This window comes from Nipponia nippon, unplaced genomic scaffold (genome assembly GCF_047370975.1).
Source record: "Nipponia nippon isolate SJK-2023a ecotype South Korea unplaced genomic scaffold, ASM4737097v1 scaffold_38, whole genome shotgun sequence".
Taxonomy (NCBI): domain Eukaryota; kingdom Metazoa; phylum Chordata; class Aves; order Pelecaniformes; family Threskiornithidae; genus Nipponia; species Nipponia nippon.
Genome location: NW_028262356.1, coordinates 1,368,926 through 1,388,666, shown reverse-complemented (window position 1 = coordinate 1,388,666; position 19,741 = coordinate 1,368,926). Strand labels below are relative to the sequence as shown.

The following is a 19,741-nucleotide window of genomic DNA, read 5'->3' as shown; positions in this document are numbered from 1 at the left end:
GGCCCCTTCGCCCCAACCCCGGAGCAGCCACAGCTCCCCTTAGGCTGCATCCCACCCAAACTCACCCTCTCCTTTAACTCGTGGTCCTGAGCAGAGGGGGATTCTCATAAAAGAGGAAAAACTTGGGGACATGGGATTTGGTGGCAGGAGGTGGTGTCATTTACATCACTCCAGGTCCCTTCCTTGTCACATTTTTGCCTCTGTGGGTGTCACGCACTTGAAGGCACCTCCAATGATGCATGTTGTCTGTGTAGGAGCAGCCCAATCAAGTGCTCCAAATGGCTGATGGAGAGCTGGGATTGCATTCAGCTGCTGAGGCCATCAGAGATGATCTGGGGTACCCAGCTGGCCTTCAGCTCCTCTTCCAGGAGTGCTTGCATCTCTTACAGACCCTAAGTCCTCTATGCCAGCCCCCCATGAGTGTCTGGGGTGATTGAGGGCATCTCAGGTGGCACTCGGTAGCCAGACTCTCTGTGTTCTTATGGTTTGACAAGCCCCAACCTTTGATGGGCATCCTGCCCTGTGGGATCTCCAGCCGTAGGCATCCTGGAGGCCAAAGGGAGGTTTACCTTCCTGATCTCCTGCATTTCATATGGAGGGAGAGGACCATCTCTGGTGGTTCAAGCCCCAGGGTGACTGCTCCCAGAGATGCCCATCTCGGAATTAAGGCTTTTCTCGTGTGCTGGGATCATGCGTTGCGTGATCACCAAGCAATGGTCATCACCAAGCAATGGATAAGGTCACCAAGTGATGACCTTATGGCCAACACCAGCTTGGTAGCTGGTAAGGAAAGGGATGGCCTTGCTGCTGGAGGAAATTATTTCAGGTTTTGTGCTGCTTGGATGTTCTGCAGACCCCCTGCTCCTCTCTAAGCCATGGCCTGGGGGGTGATCTCATGCTGGTGCTGCCCAGCTTTTCCAGTCCATCTTGAGAGGTTTCCTCCAGCACCTGGTGAGCTCCTGGAGTTTCTCAGGTGGGATCTAGGGGACAGCTTCACCTGGGGTGAGGAGCACGGGGGCTCGCATGGAGGGCTTTCAGTTTATTTCTGAATGTGATGGACCCCAAGCAGCCCTGACTCTGATTTTGCTCCTAATTTGGGGACCTTACTCTCCAGCCCTTCTGAAGCATCACAGGAAAAAGAAGAAATGCGGAGAAACCTTTGGTTCTGCCCCTTTCCCAGTTTTGGGATGTCCTTCATCCCTGGGGAAGGTGGAAAGAGGACTGGGCACAATGTACCTGCGCTTCCTTCTGGCAAGGAAGGCATCAGTTGCCTTGGCAGATGCCATCTTCTGCTGTTGGGACCTCTGCTCATTGGGTTTTCTGACCTCCCTCCCATCATCCCGGGTGTTTTGGGGGCACAGCCCTCAGTTTGCGAGCCTGCCGGCCCCCAGGGTGAGGCTGAGAGTGGGGTCTCTCTGTACTGGGATGCTTTTAGGCATGGGGTGCTAGCGGAGAACCGTGAGCGATCGCACATCTTGTGTCCTCGCGAACCTCAGCAGGGAGGTTCCCCACGGTTGGGTCCCCAAGGGATGGTTGCAGGTTGGGGGCATGAGGCAAGGAAAATGGAGTTCTGTGCCTGCCCCAAAATGCACCCGGGGATGGACAGCTGAGCATTCGGGGCTGGGGGGTAAAGCACTTTGCAGCTCTGGCACCTGAGTTGGTCAAGAAATGGGGGGACTTGCTTCCATCCAAGGTCTGGGGGAAGCCATGGCAGAGGAGCACAAAAGCAGCTCACGTCCCCCACCAGCGCTCACGCCCATCATGCCTGGAGGCTTAGGGACCCCCTTTTAATTTATTTGCACCCTTCCTTCTGCTTCTCTGCTCCTTTGGCCTTGTGCCGGTCGCCAGGTTCATTGGGCTCCTCCTGAGCCCTGGGGGCTGCCCAGGGGGTGCCGAGGCGGGTTAAATAAATGTCACCAGACTGGGAGACCCTGCTTGGCCAGCTGTTTCGGGGCTTCTGATGGAAGTCATTGGTACTGGCTGGTTTCGAGCCCGTCAGCTCCTGCTTTGCAGTCTTCAGGAAAGCAGATTAGGGAAAAGGGGGGGCAGTGGGAGCCCTGGGCGACCCCCCCGGGGCACGAGCTCGGGAGGGGCTGGCATCACGGGGCAGCGTCTTCCTTCGTGAGCTGCGTCGTCTCGGTGTCGGCATCTTCGGAGGCTTCTGCCTTGGTGGGGACGTAGATGGCCCCCATGGGCTGGAAGGACGTCGCTGAGGCACTCTGGTCTCTGGGGTGCCAGCGGGCTGTGAGATGGAGGGAATGCCGGGCTGTCACCGGGCTCTGGTAGCTGCTGAGCTGACCCCCGTCTCCACGTCCCCCTGGGTTTTGGGGTGGCTGGAGTGGGGACCGTGAGTTGGGGGGGTGGATACACAGGGATGGGACTGTCACCTCCAGTCTGGGCTGCTGCCATGCACCTCCTCTTCAGGTTGAGCCAGAGCAGAACCCCGCTCAGCAGCATCACCAGAGCCAGCAGCGCTATCAGCACCGAGCAGGACGGTGAAGCGCCTGGGGGTGGGGGGAGAGCAGGCTTGGGATCCCGTTTCCAGCCAAGACCAGTAACAGCATGCAAGAAAACCTAACACTGAACGTGGTCTGCCTCCCCCCAGCAGCTCAGCTGGTGGTGGAGATGGCCTCCTTAATTAGGCTTCACATTAAGACCCATTTCCCTGGGTGGACAATGGGAGGGGGGGTTGGAGCGACCTTCCGTGTTCCTGCTGCTCTTAAAACCTGTATCAGCTCTCCATTGCGTTGCCCTGCTTTGGATTTGGGGTGCTACATCTCACATAGGCCTATTTCTGACCCTCTGCAATCCTTCAAAGTTGTCTCTGCTCTACCACAACCTATTTGAGAAACGGCCTGGTCCTGGAGGGACCCCAGAGGATTTGGGAGAGGGATAAGGAAATTTGGGCTCCAAGAAGAAATGGGAGGGATGAGTGTGTTCTGGGGTCAGGAAAGCATCTCCGATGCTCGCCAGGGTGATGGAAAATGAGGCACAACCCCCAGGAAAGGCCCTCAAGACCTTGCTGGGATGAACATGTGCCACCTTTCCCCTTTCTTCTCGCCTTGGGACCTTTTCCCCCCACCCAGCATGGACACCGTAGAGGATCCCGGTGCTCACCCTTCGGCTTTGTGCACACCACGCCAGCTGCCGAGCCCTGCCTGCACGGCCCCAGCCCCATGTCTCTCTGCTGGCACTCCAGGAGCAATGACTCGGTCCCCCGGCAGCTCAGCCCCTCCAGCAAGGCATGGTCATCCCCCTGCCTGAGCTGGGCTCCGACGGGCGCCGACTGGGCTGGCCCACAGCCCAGCTGCCTGCAGACCACCCCGGCTTCCAGCAAGCTCCAGCCGCTGCTGCACACCCTGTGCCAGGTAGCGTTGTAGAGCACCTCCACCTGCCCCGCGCAGGAACCGGGACCATCTTTCACCCGCACCTGCAAGGGGTTTGTGCCTGCAAGGGGGAGCAAAGGGGGTGAGACGGCCCCTCCAACCCAGCAGGCAGACGGAGAGGGCCATGCAAGGTGCATACGCATGCAAGGATGAGTGTGCATGCCATGTGCCACCTGTACTTGCTGCACCATTCCTCCCCCCAGCTTCCTTGCAAGGTCATTCCTATCAGTGATGTCCCACCAGTGCTGCCAACCTCCCAGTCCCAGATAAAACCCTTTTTGGGGGCATCTGAGCATGGGGACCACCTGAGCACACGACTCCCGCGTCTTCCTCGTGGTTGCAGTTATGGAGTCCCCAGCTGCTAAGGCTGCACTGGAAGAAGGTGGACTCCATGCCGGTGCACTCCACGTCATCCAACCAGATGGGGTCCAACCCTTGCCCGAAGTGAGCTTGGCCTGGGGCCGACACAGCTGTCCCACAGCCCAGCTGCCGGCAGAGCACTTTGGCATCCTTCAAATCCCAGCTGTCGTCGCAGACAGTCCCCCACCGCTGTTGGTGAAGCACCTCCACTCTCCCGGCACAGCGGTGCGGGCCGTTGGCCAAGCGGACCTGCGCCGCCTCTGTGACATTGGCATCTGGCAGGAGAGAGCCGGTTAGGAAAGGAGAAGAAGGCACCCATCACCTTGCCAAAAAAATCCCCAAACCAGAAGTCAGAGTGCAAACACAGAGTCATTATGGTTCCCCCCAGCAAGGGATGCAACCCCCGCAACGCTTCCAGAGGAGCGTGGCCATGGGGATGGATTTCAGTTGCACCTTCATACCCTAAAATGGTGGTGTTTCCTCCATGCAAGCATGTGGACCAGGCAATGGAGACCAGGGTGGGGATTTGGGGTCGGGTGGTCCCCTTGAGACAGGCCTGGCTTGCTTAGTGCCACGGGGGGGTGGGGGTGGGGGTAGGTTTTGATGAGATGTTGGTTATGAATGGGGTGGGAACCTGTTGCTGGGTTGGGGACAAGCCTGGCCAAAAAGAGGCTACGACCCTTTGCTGGCCCCTCCCTCCCCAAAAAACATGCCTTTCCAGGCCTAGCATCACTCAAGAGGCAGCCAGATGCAGGACAGACCCTCCTGTCCCCCACCCGCCCCAGAGGCCCTGTATCGCAGGATGGGAAGTACCTGAGCACACCACGCCGGCATCTTCTCCGTGGTGGCAGTTACTCCGGCCCCAGGGACGGGCTTGGCACTGGGCAAGGGCATCCTCGCTCCCAGAGCAGGCCACGTCATCCAGCCAGATGTGCCCCATCCCGTGTCCAAAGCGAGCCCGGCCGGGGGCTGCCGTAGCCCTGCCACAACCCAGCTGCCTGCACACCACTGCCGCGTCGTTCAGGTCCCAGCCGTCGTCGCAGACCGTCCCCCACTGCCCTTCATGGAGCACCTCCACCCTCCCAGAGCAGCGATTCGGTCCTTCTGCCAGGCGGACCTCAGCCTTGGCCAGGTCTGTGGGCAGAGAAGCAGGTGATGCAGCGTTGAGGACAAGAGGACGGCGTGTCCGGGGCAGGGGCTTTTTGGTGGCAGCGGCTGGGGTGCAAACCTAGGGCAGATGCCCAGCCATGGTGGGATGGGAGGACAGATCCGGGCCTGAGCCCTGCCTGCAGAGACATGCAGGCAGGCACGGCCCTTGGGGCTTCATAATCACCACCAGGCACCTACGTTTGGCCACCAGACTCAGTCCCTGTTGGGGAAGGGGAGAAATAAATCCCCTTTCTCAGAGCCTCGCTGGGACCCAGCAGAGTCTCGGTGCAGCCTGCATCCCCAACTGGGTGTCAGCGTCCTTTCTCCCCCCCTTCCCTGCTCAGCTGTGCCAAGGGCGGTTGGATCGGGGCAGCTCCGTGGGCTACTGGGGTGTGGGGACAGGGGCCAACACCTTCTGGCAAGGGGATGAGCCCCCATGCCCTTGAAATCTCCTTCCTGCAGCCAATGCTCCTGGGGGCAGGTTGGAGAGGAAAAGGCTTTTTCTTTTTGGGGAGTGGGAGGGAGCAGCTCCAAGCTGTGCTTTTAGGACCTCGCAGGAATGAGCGTCACCTGAGCAGACCACGCCAGCATCCTCTTCGTGGGTGCAGCCGTTGACTCCCCAGGAACTGGCCTGGCACTCCACAAGGGCATTCTCCCCCCCGGAGCACTTGACCCTGGCCAGCCAGATGGGACCCAGCCCGCGCCCGAAGGAAGCCCCTGCCGGGGCTGCGATGGCCACCCCGCAGCCCAGCTGCTGGCAGACCACCGCCGCGTCATTCATATCCCAGCCGTCATCGCAGACCGTTCCCCATTCCTGGTTGTGCAAGACCTCCACCCTCCCGGCGCAGCGATGCGGGCCGTCCACAAGCCGGACAGTCGATGCATTGGTTGCACCAGAATCTGGAAGCACCAGAGAAACGTCACAGTGGGTTGGGGACACACACGGTGCTGGTAGCAATGCCCGGGGCTGGGGCGAAAGGACGCCCTACCTCAGGAAGGGCTTGACCATCTCACTGCAGCATCACCCTGGAGGCAGCAAGATGCAGGATGGACCCCCCCCGGCCCTGCAGGACACCCCGTGTTGCAGGACCAGGACGTACCTGAGCACACCACGCTGGCATCTTCTCCATGGTTGCAGTTACTCTGCCCCCAGGGACGGGCTCGGCACTGGGCAAGGGCATCCTCACTCCCAGAGCAGGCCACGTCATCCAGCCAGATGCGCCCCGTCCCCTGTCCAAAGCGAGCCCGGCCGGGGGCTGCCTCAGCTCTGCCACAGCCCAGCTGCCTGCACACCACCACCGCGTCGTTCAGGTCCCAGCCGTCGTCGCAGACCGTCCCCCACTGCCCAGCGTTGAGCACCTCCACCCTCCCAGCGCAGCGGTGTGGCCCGTCCACCAGTCGCAGGTCGACTGAGCTGGAGTTGCCTGCTTTTGTGGAGAGGGAAATAGGTGGACGCGCGGTTGCAGGGCACCCCCACATCCCTGGACCACCCCCCACCTGCAGCATCCCACATGCCTCCAGGGAGGAGCAGGGCAGGGCCAGCGTTCGAGCATTGATAGCATAGAGTAAAAAAGGGATTGACATGGCCGCGTGCAGCCGTTTTACCGGGGGGACAAAACCTTGGGCGTGATGCCTGGCTGCGGGGTTTGGGTTGGAATGGACCTTTAAAGACCATCTACTCCAACCCCCTTTCCATGGGCAAGAAGATCTTCCACTAGATCAGGTTGCTCAAAGCCCCATCCAACCGGACTCATATAGACTCGTAGAATGGGTTGCATTGGAAGGAATCTTTAAAGATCATCTAGTCCAATCCTTCAGCCTTGGACAGGGACACCTTCCACTAGATCAGGGTCTCAAAGCCCCATTCAACCTGACCTTGAACACTTCCCATGATGGATTATCCACAACTTCTCTGGGCAACCTGTTCCAGTGTCTCGCCATCCCTATCAGAAAACATTTCTTCTTTATGTCCACTCTAAATTTGCACTCTTTCAGTTTAAAAACATTGCCACTTTTCCTGTCACTACAGGCCTTGGTAAAACATCTCTGTCTTTCTTATAAGCCACCTTTAAGTATTGAAAGGCCACAATAAGGTCTCCCTGCAGCCTTCTCTTCTCCAGGCTGAACAACCCCAACTCTCTCAGCCTTTCCTCATAGCAGAGGTGTTCCATCTCTCAGATCATTTTTGTGGCCTCCTCTGGACCGGCTCCAACAGGTCCATGTCCTTCCTGTACTGAGGACCCCAGAGCTGGACGCAGGGTTCCAGGTGAGGTCTCACCAGAGCAGAGCAGAGGGGCAGAATCACCTTCCTCCACCTGCTGGCCACGCTGCTTTGGATGCAGCCCAGGATACGGTTGGCTTTCTGGATTGCAAGCGAATGGTGTCAGCTCATGTCCAGTTTTTCATCCACCAGTACCCCCAAGTCCTTCTCTGCAGGGCCACTCTCAGCCTGCATTGATAGTGGGGATTGCCTCGACCCAGGTGCAGGACCTTGCACTTGGCCTTGAGGTGAAGGTCCAGGAAATACACATGGGTGAAAGCTGCAAGAAGCTCCTACACCAGCTCTGCACACAGCATCTCCGAAGGGGGGGCAGCTGCCTGCCCCTGGGTACCGGCAGGAGCTCTGCCTCCAGCCAGCCCCGTCCTGGCTCTCACCTGCGCACACCACGCCGGCGTCCTCCCCGTGGTGGCAGTTGTGGATGCCCCACATCTTGGCTCGGCACTCAAAGAAGTCACTTTCCTCCCCTGTGCAACTCACATCGTCCAGCCAGATGGGACCGGCTCCCCACCCAAACCGAGCCAAGCTGGGGGCCAAGAGGGCCACCCCGCAGCCCAGCTGCCGGCAGACCACCGCCGCGTCGCTCATGTCCCAGCTGTCGTCGCAGACTGTCCCCCACTCGTTGTTATAAAACACCTCGACCCTCCCGGCGCACTTGCTCAAACCACCCACCAGGCGAAGCCTGGGGATGCTGGCAATTCCCGAGCCTGCAAAATACTCAAAACCAGGCATTATTAGGGATATGCTTGTGTGTCTTCACACCTGCTGGGCTGGAGAAGGCAGGACATCCCTGTGATGGTTCTGGATGGCATTGCTGCAGCGAGGCCCCTTGCCCTTTATCAGGGACTTGTAGCAAAGCGAGCACAGGGGTTTTTGCAGGGTGGAAGGAGCTGCAGAAGATCCCTTTCACCAGTTGCACCCTGAGGGTGGTTGCACCCTGGTTCAGAGGTTGGGACAGGAGAAAGCACACGTGTCTCCATGTGAGGGACACTGTGCAGGCAAGAAGGGATGCACAGAGTCCCTCCCAGTGTTTCTCCATGCTTTCCTTCCCCCTTGCTTGGAAGCTGCATCACCTAGGTTCAGGTGGCTCTACCCGCTTTTTGGCCTAGAGGAAATGGCAAAGGATCTTTTTCTGGTTGTCCCTGTCCTGACCGCTTCTGACTGCCACATTGACCTGTCCGTGGAGGCTGACCTTCTAAGGCCAAGGCTAGACTGGTAGCAGCTAGCTCAAAAGTGGTGTATCACATGAGAGCAGCTGGTTCCAGTGCATCTCTGCGTATATCTGCCCGTCCTGGCGTTTTACAGTGCCGGCAGCACAAGTCGCTCTGTCTGCTCTTGAGCCGGGGCAGGGCATAGTCAAATCTGCTGCCACTCGAGCAGCACCCCCGCACCCTCCAGCTACTGCTCCCAAAGGGTGCAGGTGCTTCACCCCATGAAAACATCTTGGACACCTCCAATGGTACCAGACACTGAGGCATGTCTTTAGCCATGCTGCTTTTTTCCCAGTGTATCCCATTTTTCCATGTCTCTGAACACTGTTATTTTAACACGGTTTCTACCAATCTGGGCAATTTGTTGGCCAGCTTGCTCCCAAACATTTCCCAGCCTGCAGAAGGATGGAGCTTGGTCCGTCTTACAGTAAAGATGTGGTGAGGATTACCTGAGCAGACAACGCTGGCATCTTCCACGTGGTTACATGCATGGTGTCCCCAAGGCTTGACAGGGCATTCAGCGAGGGTGGCTTCTGTCCCAAGACAACTCACCCCATCTAGCCAGATAGGGCCAGATCCTTGTCCAAACCCAGATAAACCTGGGGCTGACACGGCCGTCCCGCAGCCCAACTGCCGGCACACCACGGCCGCGTCGTTCAGGTCCCAGCCATCGTCGCAGATGGTCCCCCACTGCTGGTTGTGAAAGACCTCCACCCTCCCGGCGCAGCGGTGCGGGCCATTCACCAACCGCAGGGCTTCCGAGCTCCCCGGGTCCAAGTCTAAAAACAGAATCGGGGGACAATAAATCCTGGCCAGAAATGCCTGCCTGTCCAGTGGCTGGCAATGGTGGACCTTCCCTTGCAAGGGGGCTTGCAAGGTGTCCACCAGCATGTAGCATTTCTGCTGCTGCCGCTCCATGCTGTGCGTGCATGAACACCTTCTGGGACAAGCCTGCTACGACCATGCCCAGTAGATTGTGAACCCGGACAAGTTACTGAGGAGCTCCCGTGATGTGCATTTCCCCGTGGGGACAAGGAGGCAAGGAAGCAACAAGTGCATCGTGCACCTGAGCAAGGAATAACTTGGTGAAAAGAAGGGACTCCCCGAGGACTAGAGGCTGTGCAGTAGCACGGATCAAAAGAAAACCCACGGGGCAGCTGCAACCCTGGTGGGCCAGGGCTCTTTGCACGTGATGGAAAGCCTACGTCTTACAGGCTTGGGATTTCTGGGAATCCCAGGCTTGGGATTTCCAAGCATTTTGCCTGAGGGAAGCCAGGGACTGGTAGACCTCGAAACAGAAAACACCTAGTACTCCCCGGTGGGACTGCGGGAACAAGGGGTGGTTGAGCCAGGACAAGGTGGAGCTGGATGGAGGAATTTGGTCAGACTGCACGGCCTCCCCCAGGGGAGGACGGATCCCCGACTCACCGCCACTGACCTGTGGCCGCAGAGCACGAGACGCCTGCGTGCCCCCTCGACTTGCAGCTCTCAGCACCCCAGAACTTGACCTTGCATTCGAAGAGGGCCCCCTCCGTCCCGGTGCACTCCACGGCATCCACCCAGATCAGGCCATCTCCTGTCCCAGACGAGGTAGACCCCACGGTTGAGCGCGCCACCCCGCAGCCCAGCTGCCGACACACCACGTGGGCTTCGGCCAGGTCCCATCCGTCGGTGCAGATGCCCCCCCAGCGCTGATCATGAAACACTTCAACTTTCCCGGAGCACGGGTCTGAGCCATTCACCAGGCGGAGGTTTCCAAGGTCGGAAATGCCTGATCCTACAACATTAGAGTGTACACACGTTAAGGAGATAACTTCTGCCCCGTGAAACCTCTGGCTGCCAGCAATGGGTTTACACCAAAGGGGCTCAAGGATGTTCTTGCGACAACACCTTGTGGGTCAAGGATGCTCTTGTGCAACAGAGAGGGCAGGCCTTTGAGGTGTGATGTGAACTGGCCCAAGTGGAGCCCAAGGCTTGATTAGCATGGGCTTGACCACACTATAGCCAGCGGCGCTTATATAGTTTGCCCTCCTAAAGCAGACACATAGGGTAGGGTCCAGTCGCCAAGATGTAGGCATCCTTGTGCCGTTTGGGACTCCCGGGATACCTCACCTGCCCTCCAGCTGCTCCTGAAGGGCACAGATTTTCCTGTAGGATCTCTTAGCCCAACTAGGGGGAGATTCTACCTTCCTCTGCTGGGGCGACTGAATTCAACGCTGGCTGTGTCGGTCAGTGACACATGGATATTAAGGAAAGTCCATCCTGATATTAATCAACCTGGTTGCAACCCAGTGGCCCCAGCTTCTTAATAGTCACTAAAATGGGCTGCGGGTTTCCCCTGGCAGAAAGTCGGAGCTGGAGAGGAGAGAGAGGGATGGGAGATGGGCTCTCATGGGCTCACACAGCTCTGAGCATCATGGGGTACATCTTCCATGGATCAAGCAAAGGTGTCAGAGAGTCCTCCCTGACTGTAACGGGAGAAGACCCATTCATACTGCAGCCTGCCCTGCTATGAAGAAGCAGGTGGCCGTGTTGTAATTTGCCTGGTGGGAATGGTTTCTGGCCTGTGCTAACTGCCAGGATTTGTGATAAATAACATCAGCCAAAAGCATGCCAGAGACCATATTTTTAGCACTAGCCATGCAAATGGGCAAGGCATTTGTTTTTCTCTGGCTTTAATGTCTGCATACAGCTGCCCTCTTCCAGCAGGAGGGACCACGAGGAGCTGACTTCAAAGCAAAGGGTCTCCAGGCTGGCTGCAAACTGTTCCTGCATTGCAAGCCCTTGCGCCCATAGGGGAAAGCAGAGTCAAACCCCAGTGCAGGAGGACCGTGGTAAGGTTTGCAATGGACAGTGGTTACCTGAGCATATCACGCCGGCATCTTCTTCATGCTTGCATCCATGGACACCCCAGCTCTTGGCTCTGCATTCGGAGAGGGCTGCCTCGGTCCCCGTGCAGCGCACGTTGTCCAGCCAGATGGGTCCCTGTCCCTGCCCGAAGTGAGCCCGCTGCGGAGCCGATACCACCATCCCGCAGTCCAGCTGCCGGCACACCACTTTGGCATCCATGAAGTCCCAGCTGTCATCGCACACTGTCCCCCATTTCTCATTGTGAAACACCTCAACCCTCCCAGCGCAGCGACCTGGGCCATCCACCAGCCGGACCGGGGCAAAGCTGGAAACAGCCGAGCCTGCAAACAGGCAGGGAGATGCTCAGAGCATCCAGCCCCTTCACAGGGGGAGGAAGGACCCTGCGTTTTGGCACATAGCTGGTGCTGTGTGGTCACGTCGCCTCTGAACCCACAGCATCTCATCCCCACCTCATGGAGGAACTTCTCAAAGGGTTTAGGGGTATTTGACCCAGAAGCAAGTGGGGTGAAGCTGGCATCTTGCTCCCAACTGGGATGGGGGAAATTATGGGTGCATCCTGACCCACTGCTGTGGTGCCCGAGTGAAACCCACCTGAGCATACCACGCTGGCATGCTTTCCATGGCTGCAGCTGCTCTCTCCCCACGGGCTTGCCTGGCATTTTGTAAGGGCTGGCTCCGTCCCCTGGCAATTCACGTTGTCCAGCCAGATGCGTGGGGGTCCGGCACCGAAGTCCACCCCCTCCAATGCCGGCAGTGCCGTCCCACAGCCCAGCTGCCGGCACACGACCTCGGCGTCCTGCTTATCCCAGCCACGGTCGCAAACAGCTCCCCACTCCTCCTGGTGAAGCACTTCGACTCTGCCAGCGCAGCGGTGTGAGCCATTTGCCAGCTGGAGATGAGCCGGCTCGGGGATGATCGAGTCTGCAAACATCCGAGAAATTTATTAATGCCTTCAGATGGCGGCCAGTTTCCCTCCATGCTTATCCTATTGCAATTAAGCTCCCGGCCCCTCTTCAAGTTGTCAAAAAGCACAGCGGAGGGGGGGAGAAGAGGACTCCCCATGACCCCTGAAACCCTCCCCAGGAGCACCCTGCACCAGACCATCTCTCTGCAGAGCGTGGTCTGCGCTGGTCCTGCATCCTCCTGGACACCAGCCCCACTCCCTGCAAGAACTGCTCGCCAGGCAGCTTGCTTTTGCCAGGCTTCCCCCAATGAGTTGGTCCTGTTGTTGGAGCTGGAAGGTTCCTGGAGGGGTGGGAAATAGGGATCCCTGCAGGAATGCTTCCCACTGCCTTAAATAAACACCTTGGGATGGGAATAGCAGCCCTCCAATGGGGCCATCACGTGCAGGGAGGAAAACCCCACTGCCTGTTGATGCTGACCCCCAGTCTTATCTGGGGGTGCAGGCCTGCCGGCGTGACACCCTCCCCTCCCGCCGCCTTGCATGGAGCGATGCCAAAGGAGCATTGGTCACCTGAGCAAACCACGCCAGCATCTTCCCCGTGGTAGCAATTATTGACGCCCCATGGCCGGGCCCGGCAGGCGGACAGCGTGCTCTCCAACCCTGTGCAGTTTGTCTCATCCATCCAGATGATGCTGTCCCCGCGCCCGAACTGACCCGCCCCAGGGGCCGACAGCGCTCGCCCGCAGTCCAGCTGCCGGCAGACAACCTCGGCATCCAGCAGGTCCCAGTTGTCATCGCACACGGTGCCCCACTGCTTGTTATGGAAGACCTCGACCCTGCCAGCGCAGCGGCTGCCATAGTTCACCAGCCGGACCTGGTCGCCCTCCGAATTACCTAAAAGAGGGAAATATGGGGAAGGGCCGGCACACTGCGACCTCCGGGTAAGGAAAAATGCCCTGGCACCTTCTCAGGTCACTGAGTGTTGCAGCGAGTGCCGCAGGCTTGTCTAATTACTGCAGAAAGGAGCTGGCTGATCCCCAGTGCCTGCTGGCAGAGGGGCAAGAGGCTGCAAGCTGCACCACGGCAGCATCCCACCCACTGGCATTGTCACCGATGCCTCTGGAAAGACGCCTAAAATTTCTCCAGCCCCCCCGGACATCCCATGACACCCCATGATGGAAAAGCCCATGAAGAGGGCACATTGTCTGGGGCTGCTTGCAGAGGTGGAAAATGAAGGTGATGGACAAAGACCCCCCTCACTTCTCGTGCCGTGTCGCTCCCAAGGGGGTTACCTGCGCACACCACGCTAGCTTCTCTCCCATGGTGACAAATGCCATTTCCCTTGGGCTTCACCTTGCACGCAGAGAGGGCAGTCTCCGTGCCTACGCAGCTCATGCTGTTGGGCAACGTTTGCCCAGGTCCTTGCCCAAAACGTGACCCGCCGGGTGCCGACAGCGCTCTCCCGCAGCCCAGCTGCCTGCACACCACTCGAGCCTCGGCCAGACCCCAGCCCTCATCACACAGGGCTGCCCAGGTGCCGTTGTGGGTGACCTCCACTCTGCCTTCGCAGTGCGTCGAACCGTTGGCCAGGCGGAGCTCAATGGCGACGGACATCCCCGAAGCTGCCAATGACATGCAAGGGTAAGTGCACTGGCAGAGCCACAGTTTCTTCTGCTCCAGCCTGAGCATCCTCCGTGTGTGGGGAGCACCCAAACTGGAGACCAAGTGCCCACAATGCTCAGCATCCTCTTAAAAGTGAATTTTGAGGGGTGGCTTTGCAAAGGGGCTTTATTGCAAAGACACTTTCTTGCAAAGTCACTTATTGCAAAGGTACCTTATCATTGAATCATAGAATGGTCTGGGTTGGAAAGGACCTTTAAAGGTCATCCAGTCCATCCCCCCTGCAATGAGCAGCGACATCTTCAACTAGATCAGCTTCCTCAAAGCCCCTCCAGCCTGACCTTGAATGTTTCCAGGGATGGGGCATCTCCCACCTCCCCTGGGCAACCCGTTCCAGTGTTTCATTGCCCTCATTGTAAAAAAGTTCTTCCTTATACCTAGTCTGAATCTACCCTCTTTTAGTTTAAAACCATCACCCCTTGTCCTATCACAACAGGTCCTACTAAAAAGTCTGTCCCCATCTTTCTTAGAAGCCCCCTTTAGGTATTGAAAGGCCACAATAGGTTCCCTGCAGCCTTCTCTTCTCCAGGCTGAACAACCCCAACTCTCTAAGCCTTTCCTCATAGCAGAGGTGTTCCATCTCTCAGATCATTTTTGTGGCCTCCTCTGGACTGGCTCCAACAGGTCCATGTCCTTCCTGTACTGAGGACCCCAGAGCTGGACGCAGGGTTCCAGGTGAGGTCTCACCAGAGCAGAGCAGGGGGCAGAATCCCCTCCTTCCACCTGCTGGCCACGCTGCTTTTGATGCAGCCCAGGATACGGTTGGCTTTCTGGGCTGTGAGCAAACAGTGTCCGCTCATGTCCAGTTTTTCATCCACCAGTACCCCCAAGGCCTTCTCCTCAGGGCTGCTCTCAATCCCCTTCATCCCCCAGCCTGTATTGATACCAGGGGTTGCCCTGACCCAGGTGCAGGACCTCATTGCAAAGGCACTTTCCTGCTCCCTGCTGCACAGCCCAAATAAAAGAGCTGAGCTACATGTGCATCAAAAACTCCATCAAAAGCTCTGCATCGTGGGCGATGGGCAAGACAGACCTGGCCTGGCTGGATGGGCAGGGACAGGGGATGGTGAGTTATGCCTGCAGAAAGCTTTGCATGGTACAACTTAGTTGCCCCCAAGGCAATCCAGGCTTTGGGGTAGGTCCTCGGTAATTCATGGATGCAACTGCAAATGAACAGCCCTTCGCTGTTCCTGCAGCTTAGCACTGGATTCACGGCAGCAGGAGGTGGGCAAAGGCTTCGCAGGGCGACTTGCCCATCTATGTGCTGTGGGTGCTCCCCAGCACTGCAAAGGGGATGCTGCAGACGAGCGACCTTGGGGGGGATGCAGGAGCTGTCCCATAGCCCGTTAGGAGACCCTGAAAGTCTGATGTTGACCCCTCCTGCACCTCAAGGTGAGTTACCTGAACATATCACTCCAGCATCCTCCCCGTGGAAGCAGTTGTTGTCCCCCCACGCTCTGGCCTTGCAGTTGAAAAGGGTGTCCTCGGTGCCGGTGCAGTTCACCTCGTCCAACCAGATGGGATCGTGGCCCCTCCCAAAGCGAGCCCCGCTGGTGGCCGACAGAGCCGTGCCACAGCCCAGCTGCCGGCACACCACTGCCGCATCCGCCAGGTCCCAGCCGTCGTCACAGACTGTCCCCCACATGTGGTTGTGGAGCACCTCCACCCTCCCGGCGCAGCGGTTGGGGCCGTTGAGCAGCTGGAGGGTGCCCAGGGCGGCGATGCTGGAGTCTGTGGGTGCCCCAAGGGGAACAGTTGGAGAATTGTTGTGCATCACTGCCAGTACAGCAGGAATGGATGGAGGGGTGGAGGTGGTGCACAGCTGGATCGCTGCCATCCCGGGCTACCTGAGCACTCAACGCTGGCGTCCTCCATGTGGTTACAGTTGTGTTCCCCCCACGACCTGGCTCGGCATTCGAAGAGGTCCCTTTCCTCCCCGGTGCAGTTGACCTCGTCCAACCAGATCTGTCCCGTCCCTTCTCCGTACCGAGTTCCTGGTGCCACCGACAGCACCGTCCCGCAGCCCAGCTGCCGGCACACGACCTGGCCCTCGGGGGAACCCCAGCCGTCGTCGCACACTGTTCCCCACGTCCCATTGTGGAACACCTCCACCCGCCCAGCACAGCTGCCAGGGCCACCCACCAGGCGAAGGAGCCTCCCTGGGCTGTCAGCAGCTGCGCCTGCAAAGCCAGGAGGGGAAAGAGGAGGGGAGTTGAAATCCTGGGGGTGAATGGGGCTCGGCTGCTTGCATGTTTGAGATGGCTCCTGCTCCCCAAAAAGGGTTTCAGAAGAGGTGCTGACCATCCCACACCTGTCCTGAGCATCTCAGATGGCCCTGGGCATCTGTTTGTAGGCAACTGAGCCCCATCTCTGCATCTAAATTCCTGAATTTAACCATCTTAACCTCAGTGGAGATCCCACACCCCAGGAGCCCTTTTCTTGCTCGTGTAATAGGCAGAAAAAATGGATATTTGAGCTTATGCATGTTTTTGTAGAAGCAGCCATCAGCAAAGATGTAGCTTCACCATCAAGAGTGGGTAATGCCTTCGGGTCCAGCTGAGCGGCGAGCTTGCAGGGCTGACTGGAAAAGTGCTCGAACTAAGGGTCTTGGCAATGTGCAAGACCCACAGCATGAGACTGCCGCTGGTCCCATAGGCATGCTTTTGCAAGAGCTCTAACAAAAGGAAGACCGTGCAGCAAGGAACGGTAACTGGATGTTGGTCACGTGGAGAGCTCAACTGGGTCAGCAGAAAAAGTTCAAGAGGGATATGATTGCGTTGTGTAAATAAGCTTTTTGACCATGGATAATGATTTCTGAAGTGCTCAGGCACTGATCTGTGCGCAGGTCTGACCATCGGCAAGCAAGGGGCCAGATGTAGGACTTGGGAAGTCACAGGGGCCAGAAAAAGGACAAAACAGGTTAAAAATCAAGTCCCTGAGTCCTTCAAATATGACAGCATTTGAGCAGCTGTGGCATGCTGTGTGCAGGTGTGCATAACTCAACTCTTTCATTCGGGCTGCGCATCGGGGAGTGGGAAAGCGTCTTTGCAATAGGGCGTCTTTGCAATAGGGCGTCTTTGCAATAAAGCCCCTCTGCAATAAAACCCCTTTTCAAAGCCACCCCTCAAAATTCATTTCTACGAGGAACGATGAACCAGATGCATTGCAGGCACTCAGTCTCCCATTTGCAAGCTCTCCTGTCCCCAGGCTAAGAGCACAGTCCTGATGATGGCTGGCTCTTCTTTTTCATCCTTTCCCTGCGTGCCTTTTGCTCTCCTTCCTTATTTTTACTAGGAGCGATGAGGCTACCCTGTGATAAGCAATAAATCAGCCCCGCAGCTGAGACTTATCAGAGCTGATAGATTTCTTGGCGTGTTTCTTGCAAGCGCTGCCCGGTCATGTGTGCATCGACTGTGGTTGGGTGGACAAATCCCAGCACAGGTGACTCCATCCAGCCAGGAGATGCTGACTGGAGATACTGACTGTTGAAGAGGCAAACACCATACTGTAATTTCCAGGTGCAGGATTTCCACAAAAAAGTGGGAAGATTGTACTGTTTGTGAACAGATCAACAAAGGAGGAGAAAACCCAAGCAAGTTAAAGCAAAATTTTAGTTCCAAGAGGCAGCGGTACAAACTGGCCTTAGGAACTAATCATCCTGGAAATGAAAATGAAATCCCTACCAGCAGGGAAAGCATGTTCCTAATTTTGCTCACTCCAAACCTGATCAAAAGATGAGTGTTTCTGCTCATGCCCTTTGTAAATGTGAAACAGCACTAAGAAGGTTGCCCAAATCAAATAACCCGTTTCTGTTCTGAGCTGGGGCAGCCTGGGCAAAGCCCTGAGCCCTTTCTTAACCATTTCCAAAGTGAAGCTGCTGTTGAACGCTCGGCATGATATTGCTCTTGCAGCAGAGCTCTTCCCCATCCCTGCACCGATGTCTGAGAGCAAACCATGGCTGCAGATAAGGGACCTGCAGGGTCTGTGGCTTCCTTACAGCTCTGTCTGAGCACAAGTGTCATGTCTCTTGCCAGCATCTTGCCTCTCTACCCCGTTAGCCCAACAAATATTCAGTGACTTGTACTGCACAGCCATGAGCCACCCAGCCTTGTCCTGGCAATGCGGGTCCCTACTTGCTCACCCCTCCGTCATACAGGGAGCCGCCCTCTTAATGCACAGCGCTGTTGGGTTCGGCTAAGCCCTCTCAGTGCTGCAATACCATGAGTTTGCCATGCACAGTCCGGTATAAGCCAAGATTAAAGCAGGACAGGACAATGTGGCCAGCTGAGAGACAGCTTCAGAATTGGGCATGCTTCCCTCCACTGTTGTAATGCCCACAAGCCTTTAATTATGGGCCACAAGCCTTTGATTATGGGGCAAAATCATGTGTGCAGAAGTAGGTCTGCAATGCATGGCTCTTGGAGTGCAGCAGAGAGAGCTGAGCTCCAGACTTCACATAAAACGCCTTTCACCCACCTCCAAAGCCATCACAAGTCATTCTCCCCTGCCCCAGACCCCCAAGAGAAACCCAGCACCCCCGACCAGCCTCTGCTGTGCTCCATGAAGTGCTAGCCGAGCAGGCTGGAGGAGCAGATGTGGCCAATGGGGTCCCTGCAATCAGCAGCGAAGGCGAACGCCACTCACCCCAAAGGCACGCCATCAGGAGGAGGGTCCCCACGCTCTTGGCCCCAGTGCGGGTGGGTTGTTTTCTCCCCCCGGGGCAGCTGGATGAGGGATGGAGACTGCTCAACATCCCCATGTTCGCAGCCTGGCCACAGGCTGGAGACTGGAGTGGACTGTCCTTGTGAGAGATGCCAGCTGAGCCCAGTGTCCCACTGGGCAACTGGGAGGGCAAACTGGGATTTCTGCAGCGAGCCCTCCTCTTCCTCCACCCTGCTCCCCCCGGGAGTTTCACTTCCTATGAAGCTCTGCCAGGAGGTGACCTGCTGCCCCATGCAGCGGCCAGTCTTGTCATCGGCTTGCGAAATGGCAAGCTGTTCCAGGAAAACATGAAGCAAACAACCCTCTCGACACTCGGGTCCCGTCCCGTACGTGCCAGCCCCTGCGGGCGCTCGGCTGCCCTGACGCATCCTGGTACAAGATACCTACTTTTGACAAATCAAGCCTTTATGCACAGAACTGGGGAAACAGAGCTATGTTACCTTCATTAGAAAGTGTCTGGTTGGGTTTTGGGGGGTGAGGGACCATCCACTGCAAGAAAACAGCTTATTAAAGGCTGGAAATGGCTTTATTGTGGAGGCTGGAACCAGCACCTGCACTGTAGCTGTTTGTCATCAGGTGAGCCTGGACACCATCTGTGATGAGAAAGAGGTCTTGCACCCACCTTGTGATGCTTTGAATGGCTCGGTCGGATTTCAAAAACACGGGGAACTGTCATTTTCTTATTCTACTGTGGCTGCACTTGCAAGACCCCAAGGGTCCCTTTTGGATTAGCAGTTTGCTTCACAGTTGCTGTTACGCAGATGAAGCTCCAGGCACATCCCTTGCAAATCGCTGCTCCAAGCATGTCCCAAGATGCCAAGAAGATGGAAGAGTTTGCTGTCCTCCCATCCCTTCATGGTGGCACGCTGAAGTTGTGAAAGGAAAGGGCCTGAAACCAGAGCAGCGTGCCACTGGAAAAACTGAGTTTTGCAAAAGGGTCATCAAATTAACATCACTTGTTGCCCTGAATGGGAGGGTTCAGATGGAGGTGGGTGTTGTGCTGGTGGTGCATTGAAGCTGGGGCTTGCATTGGGCAAGGATGTGAGCCCTTCCAGAAACAGGGTGGATGGTTCTGCCCATGTCTGTGCAAAAATAAGAAGCAAAACTGGAGCACCAGCATGGCCAGGAAGGTCTCAGGCTGAGTTTAACCTGTTCAGCCTGGCAAAACCTGAGAGGGGTA

The 19,741-nt window shown here is 57.2% G+C and overlaps 2 protein-coding genes across 4 annotated transcripts in view; one reads left to right on the top strand and one right to left on the bottom strand.

Annotated features, from left to right (window-relative positions):
* The window catches only part of LOC104022629 (uncharacterized), a 132,768-nt gene that overhangs the window by 61,669 nt on the left and 51,358 nt on the right, over nucleotides 1–19,741 (top strand). The gene's annotated exons all lie outside the window — the stretch shown is intronic.
* LOC104022628 (scavenger receptor cysteine-rich domain-containing protein DMBT1) lies at nucleotides 1,759–18,673 on the bottom strand. Of its 3 annotated transcripts, XM_087773044.1 has the most exons (17): nucleotides 18,484–18,673; nucleotides 15,687–16,019; nucleotides 15,241–15,570; nucleotides 13,452–13,781; nucleotides 12,730–13,053; nucleotides 11,847–12,176; nucleotides 11,246–11,575; nucleotides 9,823–10,161; nucleotides 8,834–9,163; nucleotides 7,551–7,880; nucleotides 5,996–6,322; nucleotides 5,466–5,795; nucleotides 4,560–4,880; nucleotides 3,692–4,021; nucleotides 3,118–3,447; nucleotides 2,388–2,504; nucleotides 1,759–2,242 (listed from the first exon to the last, which is right to left on the bottom strand). In XM_087773044.1, exons 1-17 carry the CDS (start codon nucleotides 18,596–18,598, stop codon nucleotides 2,100–2,102), a joined length of 4,989 nt encoding a protein of 1,662 aa, XP_087629170.1. In that variant the 5' UTR covers nucleotides 18,599–18,673; the 3' UTR covers nucleotides 1,759–2,099. The 3 variants fall into 3 exon arrangements, with proteins under 3 accessions (XP_087629170.1, XP_087629171.1, XP_087629172.1); XM_087773045.1 differs by lacking the exons at nucleotides 15,241–15,570; nucleotides 15,687–16,019; XM_087773046.1 differs by lacking the exons at nucleotides 15,241–15,570; nucleotides 15,687–16,019 and having other exon boundaries at nucleotides 5,996–6,319.

Excerpts from the sequence above, each read along its gene's own strand:
- LOC104022628 (XM_087773044.1), bottom strand. The coding sequence starts at position 18,598 with ATGGGGATGTTGAGCAGTCTCCATCCCTCATCCAGCTGCCCCGGGGGG. Across the intron at positions 6,323-7,550 it reads CGCCGGCGTGGTGTGCGCAG|CAGGCAACTCCAGCTCAGTC; the intron begins GTGAGAGCCAGG and ends TCTCCACAAAAG. Across the intron at positions 2,505-3,117 it reads GGTGTGCACAAAGCCGAAGG|GCGCTTCACCGTCCTGCTCG; the intron begins GTGAGCACCGGG and ends CCCCACCCCCAG.